Source organism: Bombus bifarius, unplaced genomic scaffold (assembly GCF_011952205.1).
Source record: "Bombus bifarius isolate JDL3187 unplaced genomic scaffold, Bbif_JDL3187 scf7180000007973, whole genome shotgun sequence".
NCBI classification, from domain to species: Eukaryota; Metazoa; Arthropoda; class Insecta; order Hymenoptera; family Apidae; genus Bombus; species Bombus bifarius.
The window spans coordinates 1294198-1312429 of NW_022884359.1; the positions used below are offsets into that span (position 1 = coordinate 1294198).

The 18232-nt window shown below is 34.0% G+C and overlaps 3 protein-coding genes across 5 annotated transcripts in view; 2 read left to right on the forward strand and 1 right to left on the reverse strand.

Annotated features, from left to right (window-relative positions):
* Positions 1-1640: 1640 nt before the first annotated feature.
* Positions 1641-3077, forward strand: LOC117216262 (peroxisome biogenesis factor 10). The gene is made up of 3 exons (XM_033462846.1): positions 1641-2287; positions 2368-2619; positions 2692-3077. Exons 1-3 carry the CDS (start codon positions 2000-2002, stop codon positions 3007-3009), a joined length of 858 nt encoding a protein of 285 aa, XP_033318737.1. The 5' UTR covers positions 1641-1999; the 3' UTR covers positions 3010-3077.
* A 251-nt stretch (positions 3078-3328) lies between these two features.
* On the reverse strand, positions 3329-7991 carry LOC117216255 (myotubularin-related protein 14). Its single transcript, XM_033462838.1, has 6 exons — positions 6200-7991; positions 5556-6112; positions 4772-5091; positions 4219-4681; positions 3811-4146; positions 3329-3720 (listed from the first exon to the last, which is right to left on the reverse strand). Exons 1-6 carry the CDS (start codon positions 6284-6286, stop codon positions 3552-3554), a joined length of 1932 nt encoding a protein of 643 aa, XP_033318729.1. The 5' UTR covers positions 6287-7991; the 3' UTR covers positions 3329-3551.
* Positions 7992-9832: 1841 nt separating this feature from the next.
* Positions 9833-18232, forward strand: part of LOC117216793 (IQ motif and SEC7 domain-containing protein 2-like) — a 146468-nt gene continuing 138068 nt past the window's right edge. For 2 of the 3 annotated variants that reach the window (XM_033463821.1, XM_033463823.1), the window contains exon 1: positions 9834-10396. In XM_033463821.1, the coding sequence (XP_033319712.1) occupies positions 10167-10396 (230 nt within the window). In that variant the 5' untranslated portion in view covers positions 9834-10166. Of the gene's footprint in view, positions 10397-18232 lie in introns of all 3 variants that reach the window. The other variant, XM_033463824.1, reaches the window with a different exon arrangement.

Consider the following 18232-nt stretch of genomic DNA (forward strand, 5'->3'; position numbering starts at 1 on the left):
AACAATTGAAATACGGTTTCCGCTGTCGTGTGAATTTAGCTTTCTTTTTAGATTTGGCGGTATCGATATGTAAATTGGGAGCGAAGTTTGAAATTTTCTATACAGATCGCTCATTTGCTGCAACAACTTGAAAATTACAATTTTAAGGGAAACGAGTTTGAACGTTTTTAATCCTGTCAAATAGATATAACAAGATGTCGAGCTTACACGAAGGTATTGTAATGTTAGCATCGTGTCCTTTATGGAGGCGACGGCACGTGTCAAGGTCTCACAAGAACGATCGGGCTACCAATATCCATAAGCATAGGCATGGTGATGACAGGTAGTTAAGATGCGCGTATGTTATGTTATAGTTTTGGGTGATGAGTGGCAACCCAATATTTTCCTAATTAATTCTCAGAAATGCGCACACATGTGTTCCGACCTGATAACAGGGTGTCCTACAGTGCATGTAGGGTGATAAGAATGTCTTAGAAGGATTTGGTCACAGACTGAAGAAGACGATGTAACTTCTGGCAAGAGAATTGAGTCGAACAGTTCAGCATTTGCCCCAGAACCTTGAAAGAGAAAAGTTACCTAGAAAAATTTATAAGACATATTTACCTTTAAGCTACCCCATTCTGAGTTTCCATAATCCAAATTATAATGCAATTCCCTTAATTCCCAAAATTCAAATTATGATGTAATATGAAAACTCTTGTTAAATTTTATCGTTATTGGTATAAAACAAGAAATTTCCAAAGCTTAGTTTGAAGTATACATAAAATATTATTCTTATTCATTTAGTGAATAAGAAAAAAATTTAATTTAACAATAAAAGAACTAAATGGGGCAATAAAGTTGCAAGTCTAAAGTTCTCACAATCAACGATTTTACCGGCAATATTAATTCATTATGAATTAAGTTATTGAAATATTAGTCATTTGTGTGGATTAGAATTTATATATTAGTAATAAATTGATTATTAGAATGCATATAACGTGCTTACGTTATAGAATTAATTAAAAATGGCAGCAGTGTTTTAAAATGAAAAAAGTTGCAACAATTTTCGGGCCTTTATAAGTAACCAACTAGTTACGTTTCTTGTCTAGGGAAATGCACGTAATCGTATTCAAATTCTTTACAGCAGACATTTGTTTCTTGCTTTTCAAATCGTTTTTATGCTTCGTTTTTTATCTTATTATTAATTTATAATGACGTTAGAAGTAAATAATTGGTGTTATTAGTTGTTAAATGGTTTAAAGAGCAGTGCATTTCCTTTCAATCACTTAATTACTTGAAATAATGAAATATTACAACACTGGTGAGTTTTTCCATTTTTTAAATTTCATTATCACTATATGGTGTGTCAAATATGCAAAGAAGTCTATAATTCTTTATTTATGAATTAAAATAGGATATATTTGTTTGGTTTACGTATATTAGATATTTTATGTTCTTAGTATTATAAATGTGTCTCTATACATATATGGAACACATACTTAAATTGTATACGTGTATGTGTATTTCTTATTATAAATAAAATGTTTAAAAAATTAATTTTTTGAAAATTAAGATAGTATTATACTGTATTGAAAATGGAAATTGTCAGATAAAAATAATTTGAACTTGCAAAAAATTTGTTTCACGTTGATTGTGCACTCTACGATTGACGTTCGTCGCGCAACTGCGTGATATAATTTTGACGATATTCTTTAATTTTTATGAAACATGTATTTACATGGTTTTTTATTACTTTTCTCTAACATTTAGTAGATAACAAATACATATTTTTATTCTAATTGTCACGTTAGAGGTCAATAAGAAACAAAGTGATAAGATTCTTTTAAATGTTTGAGGTTATATATGTATATTATTTCGAATAATTTTACTTGTCATTATTCATTAATTCAATGAGTGTTATTTTTAATATTGGTGGTTTCTTCGTGTTTAATTCAACAAAGCGATCGTATTTCATAATTTTTCGTACAAAGAAAGTTTAACAAGTTGTTCACCAAAAATGGAAGTAAAGAAAAGAATTCGAAAGTTAAAAATTGCGAGTCAAGCCGAAATTCTACGATCACATCAGAGGGACGATGACTTTGTTAAATATCTACGAGAAAAGATTGCGGATGTTCTACAAATTCTTGAAAGGCGAATTGGCTTGCTACCCCTGATACACTCAGACATTCCATTCAAGTTAATTTATTTCTTTTTTACCTCGGGATTGGGGAACCAGACGTTAGGAGAAGAATACACTGGAATTGTGCAGGCCAACTTAGATGCTCAAAAAGTTCCATCTATATATGTATGTTAAAATACTTTAAAAGTATTCCAAACACAATGCACTAAGCTCTATTAACATGCAATATTCAACTTATTATTCAGGCAAGGGTACTGGCAGTAATTTTAGAATGCCTTGGAGAGAAAGCATTGATAAGATTACTAAAAAGATTAGAATTATCAGTCAATCATCCTCATAGTAAATTAACTCCTGCAGCTGCAATATTTTTAAACTCTTTCATAACAAAAATGTATACTATGATACCTATTTTCATATTAGTGCACAAGGGACTATTTTATATGTTTGGTCACTATTATAGTTTGGGCAAAAGAATAGCACGAGTAGATTATGCAAAGGTAATTTTTACACAATAATATTATTATGATGGTGGTTGAGATATTCTCTACTAGTTTCTTTTAAATTTAAAGGTATATGGTCATCGGCCTACTGATACTATCAGTTGGGGATTAAAATTATTAGGAATTGCTACGCTTGCACAGTGTGCGCTAAAGATCTGGCAAAGCAAGGACAGTGAAAGCCCTTTTAATAAATACTTAACAGTCACTGAGAAACATAGTAAGCTGATGTGCCAGTTGTGCCTTGAAAAAGTGCCAACAACTACCACACCCTGTGGTCATTTGTTTTGTTGGTTTTGCCTTACTGATTGGTTGAATACTAAACCACAGTGTCCACTCTGTAGAGAACATGTTGTACCTACTAGAATAGTGCATGTAATGAATTTGTAAATATTTTTAACTACTTATAAAGAGAAATTAATAAAAAACAACATGCAGATGTTTCTTTTTTACACTAATTACTAAGTTAGGGATAAATGATCCACACTAGCACTATTTTGTACGTTTTAACATTCTTATAATTTTGTTTTGTTTTGAACATTAATTACCATCTGTGCAAATAACGTTTTTATACAGATGGCAGTCGCAAATACACATACATGTATCGTCAGTAAATTATAAAGCAAAACTAGTAGACACTCGCACGCATTTACATATATATATATACATATATAGATATATACATATATATACATATAAATATTATATATATATACAAAAATATCAAGTTTTTATTCATGTCACGCGATTACACGCTATTCTTTCTTTTTTGTATAACAACGCATTATTCGCATAAACGACAATGTACAATTGTTTTATTTTCATTGTATAGCGTTCTTATAAAATTCTAAATTGAGTCAAACAATTGATAACAGTAAACTTATAATTGCGCTGATGGGAAGAGAGGGTATGAGAAGTTAATGATGTTATAGTCACAAGGATGTGCGTTGAACGGAAAGAATTCCAACTTTCTCAGCAAAGTTTCCTAGTAGCTGACCAAAGCCAACAGATTCGGAATTATCCTTCATTCGGAACCCAACAGTTTGACTATAAGCGTTGTAAAATATTCTTCTTAAACACTGTAACTTTTCTTTGCGGGATCTAGAATAGAAACGTTAAACGTAGAAATCGTAATTCGTTTTATTGAATAAAAAACACTTTATGGTAATTAAAAATCTTTATGGTACTTACTGTGCCAACGACGCAAATACTTCATCCTCGATAATTGTCGTGCTTGATTCTTGGGACGTATGTATGGTATAATTTTCACCGAAGTGTTTCGAAAGTGAACTACATGCCATTGCGTCTATAATCGGAGCATTAGCAGTTGTAGAACCACGTAAACTTCCGGTTCCGGATATCATCTGCCATGAACCACCAGACGAAGAGGATTCGTTTCGTTGTCGAAGACGTCCAGGTACGGGAACTGCGACGGGAGAAGTCCGATTAGGTGGCAAAGGTGACCGTGATCCATGAGCAATTCCTTCTTTATTTGGAGAAGTATGAATTGACCATGGTACCACGCTCCTATAAAATGAGCAATTAAATTAATTGGAGAGAAATGTATACTAAATACGATAAGAAAGAAAGTGTATGTACCCATTAGTAGGATAGTCGTCTTGACTTTCTCCGGAAGAACAATGAAACACAGCTGGTGGATTGTTATCTTGGCTATCTCTGCTATTTTGACTAACAGAACTACACCAACTATTCAGACTTAAGTTGGAACTAACTGAACTCAATGTCACTACCGATTCGTTATCGAACATAGCGTTGTCTGACTGTGAGTCACTGTCGTTGCGTAAAACCAAGTGCCTAGATCTGCCATGACGCAGATGAATACTAAACTCTTCCTCATGAATGTGCTTTAAAAAATAAAAGCAAAAGAAGAATATTTCCTCTCCTTTGCTTAGTCGATCCTCTAAATCATGGCCAAACAGCATCCAATCGTATGCTATGGTATAGTAAAGAATCTGATGCGCGTTCAGTGATGTGTGAATTACACCATCAGCCCACAAACTGATCCTCAATAATGAAGTAAATAAAGGTGTGCGATCCCATCCTATAAACAGAGTTTAATTCTGATTATGTTACGTAATTATTCGTTATTAATTAAATTAAAAAATCGTTATTTGTTAGGAAAAATGCATACCTGAGATACAATGAATTAATATTCCACTGCTACTGTCGCTCAAATATCTTAATATCAGTTTTAAATAATTTTGAGTTAATTTTACTAGATCCCAGACTTGATATTGATCCCAATGGATTTGTAACTGAGTAGAAATTGAATCTGCTGGCACACCAATCTGCGCGTCTACATGGGTCTGAGACCAATCAAATACCAAGCCTTGGGCCAAGTAGTCATTTTCTCTAAACTCCCTGAAGAATTCACATCCAGGATATGGCAGTGAAATTAGGGTGAAGTCAGAGTACCTCTTCTCTTTGTCTACTTTCTCTGAGGATGTCACGCTGGATACCGAACAAAAGAGCTCTGTTTAAGTTTCTCTAAAAGTGGATTCGTAAGATAAAAAATACTGATCGTGTTATTAACTACTATGAAACTTTGTTGACTCTGAAAAACTGAAAGACTGCATTCCTATATAACTCTGCTTGTTTTTTATTTCTAAATCTCTTTGTGTCCAAGCAATTCTTTGATCACAAGAGCATTAATGAAAATCTATTGTACTATATTCAAACAATATTTAAAAATATTTTAATATACAAGCTAGCTATTAATAACAAAAAACTAATTTACAATTAAGATTAAGAATATTATTCTATGATTTATTTTATGCTATTTCAAGCAATTAATTTTATTTTACTAATATTGCAAACAATGTTAAATCAAAGAATGGGAGAAGGTATTATCTGAAAGACATTATTTTCACAATTAATGCATGCAACAAATATTGCCGTAAAAATTGATTACTTACTTCATTCCAAACTTGACTTTCTTCTTCTCGACCATAAAATCAATAATAATTCCTACGTTAAGAGTTTTCAAAAGCTTGATGTCTTGGTGCCTAACTTTATCAAACAATTGCCAGTCACTAAGTACAGAGTCACTCGCGCGAGGTTCATCTACTTGCTGTTCAATAGAAACTGTTCCTTCACTACCAGCAAATAAATAATCTAGCCCAGATCTACCATAAATTTCTGGTCCACCAGACAAAGTAGCCGATCTGCATACATGTCTACCTTTATACAATATTACCGGCAGTGGAAATCTTGAACGACACCTGGCGAATCTAGCACTTTTTATCAATTCCTTCAATTTATTAGGATCATACATATTTTCGTATATAGTTTCTGATGTGCGTGGCAGTGGTGGCGGCGTATCACACAAATTTGGATTCCTACACTTCTCATATTCTAAAATGATAAGATGGCTGGGATAGTGTGCACTGAGATCACCTCCATTATTGTTTATGATAGAATGAGTATAATCTAAATCAGTGAGCAGCAGACATCTTTGCATGATTGCTTGACTCTAGAAACAAAAAAAAATTATTGTGTGATATCATAAAGCAGAAAGATTAATTCATAAGTTTGTTAATTTATAAATAAGAAAAGTTACCTTGTTGTCTGCATCCTTGGCTCTATAGGTATTTTTCGAGAAGTGTACAAGAAGGTCCTGTAAATCTTGGATGTTAATTTCTGTCATGATTGAAGCAGTTTTTTCAAGTATGCGGTATCCAAACTTTCAAACTAAGGGACAATTTTTGGTTTCTTTTCTAAAGTGGTCCTAAGTTTCTATAATTTTCATAAGGATGCTCATGAATCATTAATTGTAGCCAATGTCTTGTGCATGAGAGAAATGGCACAAATACTGTATTTAAAATATACCACATCACAATTTAAAGCTTTTTTTTCTACTTGTCATGATTTCTTATTAAGCGTAAAGGACGTTGCCTTAAATGTAAACATAATAAGATTCTAAGGTCTATGAGAGCATCATATTAGTTAGAGAATACATGAATGCTTTAATTCTAGAATATGATGGTGATTTTATTAACAGAATGTTTATAAAATAAACTCATGCTGATTGTCAGAAAAATAAAAAGTATTGATAATTAAAGTTATAGAAGAAAGCATGAATTTTCACCTCAAAAAACGTTTTAATGTTTGTACAATTATTTTCAAATAAATATAAACGATCATCGTAAAATATTATTAAACAAACATTACACAGTTGCACATTGTATTAATAGCACTATTATTCTTTTAAAGAATAAAATCTACGATTCTTCGATCGCTTATTTAACGGAAATATACATATATATATATATTTCTCTTTCATACGCGTCGACGTATTATAATAAATAAAGTAATCTTAAATTTATAAATTATCGTTTAACAAGCTTCTTCTTTCATGTACAAATTATAGCGACGAAACAATGCGGTAACGTCTTGATCATCGGAGTTCGAATATCATGTATTATATCTCATTTATTTTCGTTAGTTCGACAAATTTACACTTAATAGCTTCACTCTATTATTTAAATCGTAAGTATCCTTCCCTTTTATTATTATTTTTTCTTTTATATTAAATCATAAAATTTGATTTTCGAACTGTACTTCGTGCCGCAAAAATAATTTTTTTTTATTTATCGACACAACAGAAGTCAAACGGAGGACTTTGTGTTCCGTTTACAAAAGTATTTAAGCAGGAATTTGAGCAACAATAATCATCGTAACAATGGTTCAAGAACGCTTTCGTTGGAAAGACTTAACCTTCAAGTCATGCACGCTGCTTTCATCGTAGTGGGCACACAATTAATATTGCCTTATGAAATTCATTAAAAAATGCGCATGAAACGGTAGTTCGAACGTGAAAACGAAAAGTTCGTCACGGCGAATATCCATGGTATCTCATCGTGTTCCAATCTCGATCCGACGAGATAACCTAAACATCACACCCGAGAAAATCTGTTTCACGTTACACGCATCAATTCGAATCTGTCCCGAATACACTGTCATCCTTTTTCGCCTTGTTCGTTACTTTTCCTCGGTTGTACACCGAAAAATCTGTTATCTTCTTATCACCGTTCACGTGTCGCATTTAAAGATTATAGTTATTTAAAAGGACAAGAGAGCGTGTCTCTCTTCTTCGCCTGTCGATCTCTGGCTATCACAATACAGTACGTCGACCTTGATTACTTGTTCTTTCACCCACGCGACAATGAACAACGGAAAAATGATCTTAATTTGTATGTAACAACCGTATCTTTCGTTTTTATCGTACGATACATCAGCGATGAGAAAACTACTCGTCTGGCAGGACGAAAGTACGAAGTGAAACGCAGCGTAGAAAGATAACCTATTTTTGCAATGTGGAGAACGCGTGCTTTTGCTCCGGTGGTATAGCCAATTTTATATTCTTGATGCTGTAGTTCTAGTTCTTAAAAGCTATCATCTTTAAATATTAGAGATAATGGGATCATAAATTAGACTAATTAATTACGTTTATATTATATTCGACCTGGAATTTGTTTGGGTCAATTTTTCAAAATTTACAGTATAAATCTCATATATTTCTAGTTATTACATTTAGAAAGAATTCCATAGCTTCAAAATACATTGAATGCCTAAAATGTAAAAATTAATCTTCTAAATCTAGTAAAATTTCTATACTTTTAATAAATTTTATTTCATAAATGTAAAATAGTACGAAATGTACTATAATATATATAGTTTTACTTGTATTTCTATTAAATAGAACAGTTGTTAGTTGAAATTTACAAAATTTATATTTGAGGATTAATAAATTCGCATATTATACGGTATCATATACATTTGAATATTATCATTATGGATTTTTCACATATTCATATTTTTTAAAATTATTTAAATGATACGTTAGATTTTAAGAGTTGCTGATTTACACAAGGAATTCATTAGTTTTATATTCATTTATGCAAATAATTCCAAGAAATCCTCCGAGTTTTACATCTATTCAAACTGTAGCAGCAATGAGTCTTATACATTGCTGTCAAAGCGAGATTGTATTTACAGTTGTACAAAATTTTTTTACAAAATTCTTAAGTCTTTACATTTGGTGATTTAAAAAATGTAAAAAAACATCAATGTTCTAGAAAATCCTCGATAATTGTGTTTAAATCTATAAAACAGAATTTTATAATCATTTTAATATTGAATTTGACACATCGTTATATGAGTTCGTAATATTACGAAGATGTAAATAGTGTGTCTTATCGTACAAGAGAAGATATGTAAATCTACATAAAAACGTAACCGAAAATTCTTTCTAATTGACGCTTTTGCTAATATTAAAGTTTTTAGACAGTAACATTTTCTTAAAGAAACAACGCTCTAAAAATGTTTATCAAATAGTTATTATAAATGATAGATAATCGACAAATTGTTATTATCAAAAGAAAATGAAATAAAAATCATACAATTTGAATTTAAGTATTCTGTTTATTAACAAACAGTTAGTAACAAACAGTTTCAGTTTGAAATGGTACAGTGCTTTACCAATCTAAGGCATGTAAGCCTCTGAAACGGTAAACATATCAACTATGTTTATCGTTTCTACCCAATAGAACTTCTTTATTGGATAAATTACTCTTCCACTTGTTTATTTCTGACAAATAGATATTTATGGTAGAAAGAAAATTTGAAAAATAATTAGTAAGATAATTAATAGAATATTTATGTATTTCTACGACATTTAAGCGTAAAAATGTGCAGAATTATATAATAAGTGAAAGAAACTTTTGTTTAGCTTATATTTCTTTATTCATGAAAATATAATTTGCATAAACGTTCGCAGTTCAACAACCACTTTCCTTAACTTTCAATTTCTAGAATCGGTCAGTGTGTCTTCGAAGCCCTAAGCGTTACCTCTACGAATTACAACAAACTCATTCTTCAATATATATAAAAATAATGCTCTTCAAAATACCATCAAATCTCTTCGATGTTAAACCATTCAGAACACGAGAAAATACAAATAACAATACCCTTTTCCTTAAATCTAAAAATCATTCTTAAAAATAAGTAAAAATATCAACAATAATTCTATTGAAGTCAATTTAAATTTTCAAATTCTCGGTTCCGCTACCAGATGTCAGGTGCTACAAATTCTCGTTGGTCCTTGCTAGGAATGGAACGAGACCATTCCAGCGGTGCGCGCATGCGCATGTGTGAAAGTATCCCTGGACAAACGATCCGGCGGAATTGGAACACGGGAACGATCGTGAATCAGGACTGGCATTCGGCCGAGAGGTGGCAATAGATGTAAGATGGCGAGTACGCGCTGAAACGGTGTACCGCGCCGTGGATGATTCTTTGTTGATTTTTTCACGGGCAGAGCGTCTATCTTGCGTGATATTCGTATTGGTTATGGGGACGGGGGCGTTCGTTCGCGTGGCGCGTGCTGATAGTGGACGCGCGTGCCATTCGTGATCGTCGTTGATTTTTTTTATCTAATCGGTGGAAAACGTTGGCGGAGTACCAGTGCCGAACGAGTACGGGACGAAAACGTGTGTGGTGCGGCTCAGTGAAAGTAAACAAACGGTATGAGCGCGGTATTGGGAAGTGTCGGTGACCCGGCCGGTCTTCTGGACCCCGACGTCGAGAGCATCCTCGAGGAGAAGAATCAACTGATCAGCCGGCAATATGCAGAGATCGAGAGGCTGCAACGTGAACTTTCAGAAGTCATCGGAGAACGTGACGCCCTTCTGTGCGAGGTGTCAAAATTTAAGTTCGAGCGCGAGATGACTGATCTTACGCGTCTATTGGATGACAGGTATTTTCTTTCAAGTTTATTGTATTTACAGTGGTTGACGAAAGTATTTCAACACTCCCAGAAACATATTATGTACAGTGAGAGACAAAAGCATGTAGACAATTGGAACGTGGAAATAAAGAGAGAAATATTTTTTATATGATTAAAGATATTCAAATTATATGTAATTGTGTGTTATGAACAGGGACTCGAAATATTAAATTTACAGAAACATATTTTAATTAAACTCTTTGGTAACTTATAATGAAACGAGATTCACACAATGGTAACATCTCGTTGAGACAAAAATATTCATACGGTATTATTAATTAATATCACGTTGTAGTTCATATTTTGTAGCCATTCCTTTTTCATAAAATAATTGCATGCATATCGTTAATTAAATTTTTAACAAAATCTAGTTCTTTCTTTTTGGCAATCTTTCTTCAAAACTTTCTCGAGATATTCTTTTAATATTATATAGCATTTGCGGATTAACCTCTTTTATATACGATACATATTTGATATATTTATTGATAAAAACATTCTGTGGTAAGTGTTTGAATACTTTCGTGATTTATTGTGTTCGTTAGAATATATGGTATGCGATTTATGCAGTGTCCCATCCATTATCCAGTGTATAAAGCCAAAAAGGTTATATACATATACAATACCGGTAGAATGAATAGATACGACGCGTTGTAAATATGTATAGATATATTTAATAGATTATTTTCGACAAATTTTTTCGGAAATAAAAAGATACCCGTTTCCTAACTGACAGATTTCTTTCTATTTATATTATCAGTGGAAATATAGTGGAACCTTGCATGATTCGTATAATACGAAAGAATTGCGATAGTATTTGTATACCATGTGAATAACTGAAATTGATATTTACATCTTTGTCTAACGTAACTTCGTCAATACCTATTTCCTTTATTCGTCACCTTATATATTATATTCTACTATATAAGTTCTTATAAAATTATACACACATATACTATAATTATACATACGTATACGTGTGAAATATTAATTCGTAATTGGAAATGTGAAATTCTAATGTAGTATTATTCGAATTCATGGAAAGAGCACGGTGTTTACTACAATTCGGATCGGTACAATGACACGTAGTCCTTATAGCGAAGAAATTGTTGACGCGTCACGCCGGTTGTGTTGTCGCGATTATATTACACAAGCATAGGTGAAGGTTTCGTGGTTATAATTCAGCAAAGCGTCCGTATATCAGCGTGGAAATGCAGTGGCGTATAAATAATGGATCAGCGGCTCTTTGCTTCTGGTATCTTTCACGCGATACTTATCGACACTTTAAATTAACGCCTTTCGCGAACGTTGCTCACTGATGCGGAGATATTAAACTGATCTAAGTACATAGTTTGTTTCGTCATAAAATTATACGCCATTTTGTTATTACCGACATCATTAATTAACGGGCTACATAGAAGATACTGTAAATTAAGAACTTCTTTCTCCTTAATCATCTTTAAATTATTATTTCATACTTACATTTTAACGTAATACAACATTTTCGAATCATTTTTATTGTTTAGCGAAATATTAGGTCTTCTTAAGAGTTTATCGAGGGAGATTAGATCTAAACTTTATTTTTATTGCTCTGTAGCACAATGTAACATTACATGATTTTTAAACCATTTAGTAAAATATTTTATATATATATATATGGTTTAAAAATCATGTATATAATATATATATATTATTACTATATTTAGTAATTGAAAATGAAGTAACATATTTTTAATTCTTTCAAATGAACAAGCATTTTGATTTACGATCATTTCTTAGTGCAATCAGAACCGTTTATGATCGTATATCGTAAATCGTAACCGATATTATCAAACTCGGTGGCACTACAGTCGTCGAGTATTTTTAAACGAAATTTCGTACGATTATGTCTATTTATCGATACTACTAATTTGTTATTCACATATATATATATATGTGTGTGTGTGTGAATATACCGTGATAACCTCAACGATAAATAATAGAAGGCTAAAGAATTTCCATCTCTTAATATGTAAATTTAAAACATTATTCTTCTTTCTCGGCGAAATCTTTTATGATAGTCTTTTTAATTAACTGCGTCTGGTATTCTCGCGATGAAATAAACGATGCGGATCGGTTTGGTGATCGGGGATGAGTATACACGCGGCGTATGGAATTTTCCAGCGAAACTTCTGATCGAGTGGAAATTTCATAATCGCTAAAGTTGTTCATCGGTTTTGAATAACGTTGCGTGTCTCGCGAAACATTATACGATATCAGGAACCAATTTAATTTTACGATAACGAAAGAACGTAAAGTAGCATAACGCGAAGGAACGTTTTTCTATATAAGTCGTTACACGTGTTTTCCTATTAATTTATTAAAACTCGGACAACAGAAATTTTCGAGGAAGCGATTTATTTCGTTCGTTGGTTCACCGGTTTCGCGCGATTTTCATCGCATAATCTAATTAGTAAAAGTTGCATCATTGAAAATTTCTGCCCGTGGAATGTTATGCATCGATTTTCTCCGTTATTTCGTGGCAGTCGTAGCGGATTATGTAATTAAGCATTTAACAGATCAACGTTGTCCGTATGTTTTCCAAGTTTATACATTATACATGCGTTATACATACAATACATATGTATAAACACTTTAACGACGTGTAATATGCACGGTGCCAAGCAACGATAATAATTAGCTTTCGGTGTTGTTTCAAAATTTCAAGTTCTTCGTACTCTTAATTTCCATTTCACATCCTCCACGTTATAAATCCTTCAATTAGTAATTCTCAATAGGTGCATCAAGGAATATCAAAGAAAGTAACGAAAGCGTAAAAATTGCGCGAAGAAAATTACAATCGTAATTGTATCAAATAATATCAAAATAAATATTGTAAATTGTTCGATTAATGATCTACGATACGGATGAAGGAATATTAAAAGGAAAGATGCTGAAACGTTAGAAAAATTGGAGGAATAAGAGTAGACGGTACGAAGAAAAATATAAGAATATAAAATATCCAAGAGGAAAATAAGAGAGAAGTACAATTATATGCAGTAGAAATTCAATATTCCCAATTTCATACATTTTCCAGCTAATAACATTTGCACGACGTATGCATTATTTATTCAATACGATAAATGCGATATACGCAATATCGGGAAATTATAAAATTACAGATAGCCCGATAGTAAGATACAAAAATATCGAAATTCTCTTAGTAAAACATTTTTATTTCTTATAGATAGTTGCTTGATAACCAGCAGAATTATCTGAGTGGCGATAAAATTGAATAAGCTAATAGAATAGCAGGCTCTTTTTTTTACGGATAACAGTGACTAATAGACGGACAATTAACCTTGATGCAGCCGGGCTGTTCCTATTGATTATTGCGACACGAGGAGAACACAGGAAACCTCTCACATGCTGCATTGTTATTCGTAGTGAAATTGGGTCGATCATTAAATCGCTCCGCGTTATCTAAAATCGTGCTTTTGCTCGTCGAACAATCGATGGCCCGTAATACGCTTCGGAAAAGCTAACTGTACATTTCGCGATTCTCTCTGGCCGATCGATTTCATATGCGTGCGAAGATTTTTCAGGCGAGATACGTTGATACGTATCGTCTTCAGGTTCTAGGAAACTATCGTGTTTCATCCTTCTTGCACGTGATACCTCGTTGGTTAAGTTAAGTTAGGTTAGGTTAGGTCAGATTAGGTTAGTTTAAAATATAATAATACAAATTCATGTAACTATTTGTGTTTTTTTCTTTTTTTTTTTTTTTTATAGATGGAATAGGGTAATTTTAACATTCTAGAAGGGTAAAAGTAGTTCTTTTCAGATTTGCATTCTTTTAGGTTAATTTGACGATTATGCGACGATGTTATCGATTGTCTGGATGCATCGTAAATTGCGAAATTCTGGAATCTCTGAACATTCGACACGATCAATGCTGAGCTAGAATTTCGTATAATCGCCAACAAAGGTCTTAGTACTTACAGCTGTTACTTATGTATCAGATACTCGGCTACGCCAGATAGTTGAGATTAGAGCTGTTACTACCCGACCTGTCGACGTCGGGTACCCGGATACTCTCGGTACGTTGTACCTGAGTACTCTAGTCATAGTCATATCACTCGCGCGTTTATAATGCTTCGGGTAATAGAAAAAAATTTTTTTTTTTTATAAATAATAAAACGACGATTAATTATTTGAAATGGGGTATCTTTGTTTTCCTACAGAAATACCAACGAATCGATATTTTCAGGTAGCAGGTACGCCGGTACGCTTTTGAGCTAACGATACTCGCAGCTGTTGCGAATACACGTTCAGGGCTGACATGCTCCGTGGATATACATGGATACACCTTATCTTAGCAATTTTTACCAGCGTATTTTCAATAGCTGGGAATATTCTGTGCTATTTACTTTAGTCGATTTCTAAGTTACAAACCATTGCACGCGGTACAATTAATAGGAATTACCATAATCTTAAATAATATTCTTAATCTTAATAATCTTAATAATAAGCTGTGAGCCTTTCTTTCCTTTTTCAAAAGCTGGAAATATCGTTAACTGGAAGCGCATCAGCTGAGTAGTTGAGAGGATGTTCGATCTGTTGGTATCTCTGTACAAAGATAAAAATATCTGGTTCGAAACGATCAATTGTTCTATTGCTTTATCGTTTGCCTTGAATTGTTATAAGAAGTGTGTGCGTTTAGTACGCAAATAAATTATCTTTGTACATGGAGCGTAATATAAATTGGAAGAATCACAAGGCGACCATTTGTTTGCTACGAATGGACGTCGATGTTCTTTTCTTCTGTTTTTATTAGTTTCTAAAAGTTTAGCCTGAAGTGTAGACGGTGCCTCGAATGTAAACTAAATAAAGAAATAATTATTCCGAGAAGAGGTTATTCCGTGTTCTAAATTGCTGCCTATAATTTAATACAAAAAAAAAATTACCTACTATATACTGTAATAAATAAAAATTTTTAATAATATCAATTTGATAATATCAATATACTATGTTAAAATTTTTCTAAAAAAAGAAGTATTGACAATCGGATTACCTAAGTATTTATCCTAACCATACACCTCACACCTAAAGAGATCGTGTGTTAACAACGTGCTTTATTTCTCTTATCAATATGATCGAAAAGACTTTTTGTCTCGCTACATTTTTTACATTGCGTTACTTTGAACATTTGTGCGATATATTTTCTTGCGTTACGTGTAATTTGACGCTTTCGTCGCGTCTTCGAATTTCTCGCAAATGCATAAAAACCGCGGTCTAGCGATTATTCCACGTCGAGATCGATGATTAATTAGGTTCGTAATAGCGAAGCGCAACTAGGGACACGAATCGCAGTCGCATCCGTCTGACTCAACCTGTGGGAACGATTCTCTTCTTGCCATTTTTCTCGTTCAGATGGACGATACGAGGCTCGAAGCACGCTTAACCTTGCGAATTCACACATCCACACCCGAGCCTTTGTGAGAAATCGCTCGGTGCGCGCCCTCGTACGCGCACAACCGTGAACATGCCTTATTTAGGAAGCGCAGGCCACCATCGGCTAAATTCACGTTTCTCGTGTGGCCGAGCGATTTTGAATATTCGAATTGCTGAGAATTCAATGTATCGAGCCCCGCGCAGGTGTCTAACAATTTATCGATAGAATTAACTGAAATTAACTCGAGTACGAAAGAAACGTAGTTAAAACTCGTGCTTGTAAAATCCTTTTTTTTCCTCGCACTGTTATATACCGCGTGAAGCATCAGACGCATCGTTAGTTGGCGATCGATTCGTACGAGACGTGAAAATTTCGTAGGGCAAGTTTCCTGCAATTGTTCGTCTTCTCGCGATAGGCAGACTCGATAAAAAAATGTTCACGCGTGCGATGTTCAATTTGAAAAATTTACCAAATGTCATACTGGACAAATTGTAAAGGAAAAATTAAAATAAAAATAAAAAAAGAGAAAATGCGTGCGGTGTTCGTGCAGCTTACGTTTCACGATCGATCTCTCAACTTGAGAACTCAAAGAAATAAAGTAGACAAACTCGAAGATGGTATCCATCTGGGGGTAGCCATTCGCGTGTTATGCCATGCAACAAAGTTAGAAAAATTTACCAAATGTGGACTACTTTACTGGACAAATTTTAAAGCACAAATTAAAATATAAAAAAAGAAAATTTATACTTCAACATTGCGCAGTCTTGGAGAAACGACAGCGCGCGTTTGTTCGTGCAACGTACGTTTAGCTTGGCGAGTAAGACAGTCGCATTCAGGAGTAGCTGCTGTTTGAGTTGTACGAGTCGTTAAACTAATTTCCTTCTCCGAGTATCGAACAAATGGTATTGTTCGTATACGGAGCATGTCTTAATTTGTTTTTTTTTTATTTAATTCGTACTTTACAATTTGTCAGCTGGATATTTGGTAAATGTTTCTAACTAATTTATATGCGTGCACGAGCATCTCGGGTCGTTGAGTGTTCTAAGTGGAACGAGGGACGCGGTGTGAGATCGCAGTGGACAGCTTTGCAGCGTCGTCGATCGTAACGATTAATCGACGAAAGAGGTTTTCGTTGGGAAAGCAAGGTTTAGGCCGATCGCTTTGAAAAACTTTGTCTGCAAAAATAGCGCGGTATCGATACCGCAACCGCCATTCACCCAATATGGCTTCCAGCGACTGTTCTGTATCGGCCTGAAGGATGAAAAAAGATGACGAGAGAACAACGTTCCGAAAACTATCGAAGATAGAAACCGAAAATCACCGAGCGAGAGCTAGAGCGCGCCATAGATGCGTGGTATTGCGAAAGACGCTTTCAGCATGACGAGAGAAACATCGACGAAAATCTATTTTCTATCCAATGGAAATTGCTTCGAACGTGACAATTTCCATTTAGAAGAACGTATGCACGCGCGTACAAACAAAATTTTTCGAACAAATGAACGAAAATTCCACGAACCTCGCGTATATTCTTCGCGACAATGAGAGACGGTTTCAAACGAAGATGGATCGAAGTGGTGTTCGACTGTCCATGGGACTGTTGTCTTCCAGTCATAGCGTGTATGCTCGTCGTTGTGTGTGTTCGTTTCAGGGCTAATTGAAAGTAGAATCGAAGGGCTAATAAAATGGATAGTACGAGGGTATTGGCTGACATTGGACATGTGAGAAAACTGGAGTGTAAAAAAAATAAATGTGTACAAACAAGTGTGGCGAATGTGTGTCAAATTTCTCCGAGTTTCCAATCGTGGCAGACCAATTACCAGGTGTGGATATATTTGGCGTGACCGGTTAACCGGTCGGCGTACTTGCACAATATTGCAACCGAAAGCGTGTGCAATTCTTTCCACGTGTGAGTCTGTCGCCACTAAAATCGATACCCTATTCGACGAGTCTGTTCATCCTTCTTTTCTGGATTCGCACGATATCTCGCTCCGTCTTTCATCTATCCCGGCCTTCATTTCGCATGATATTCTGTATTTATCTCAGTGGTCGTTAATTAGATTAGGTTTTTTTTTGCTCGGAGATTTAGTTCGCAGCGAAACCACGCGCGTCGCTTCTGTAAATGGGATTTTCCCAATTTGTTTACCTTTCGTCGAGACACGTTCGTTCGACTTGCCTATTTTTTTTTTGCATCGAATTTCTACGTTTTTATATTCATTTAACTGGTCCGCTCGATTTTCCGCCAGTTTTGATCGCGTTAGGACTTCGTTTGGGAATCCCATGCACGCTGAACAACTATCGCGACGCGAATAGAATTTCTTTTTTTTTTTTTTCTTGTTTTTTCAATTTTTCTAGTTTTCATCCAGTCGGATTTATGC

Bases quoted from the DNA above. Each gene is read 5' to 3' on its own strand.
- LOC117216262 (XM_033462846.1), top strand. From the start codon at position 2,000: ATGGAAGTAAAGAAAAGAATTCGAAAGTTAAAAATTGCGAGTCAAGCC. The intron at 2,288-2,367 runs GTATGTTAAAAT...CTTATTATTCAG, and splicing joins AAAAAGTTCCATCTATATAT to GCAAGGGTACTGGCAGTAAT. The intron at 2,620-2,691 runs GTAATTTTTACA...TTAAATTTAAAG, and splicing joins CACGAGTAGATTATGCAAAG to GTATATGGTCATCGGCCTAC.
- LOC117216255 (XM_033462838.1), bottom strand. From the start codon at position 6,286: ATGACAGAAATTAACATCCAAGATTTACAGGACCTTCTTGTACACTTC. The intron at 6,113-6,199 runs GTAACTTTTCTT...TTTTGTTTCTAG, and splicing joins CCAAGGATGCAGACAACAAG to AGTCAAGCAATCATGCAAAG. The intron at 3,721-3,810 runs GTAAGTACCATA...TTTCTATTCTAG, and splicing joins GTATTTGCGTCGTTGGCACA to ATCCCGCAAAGAAAAGTTAC.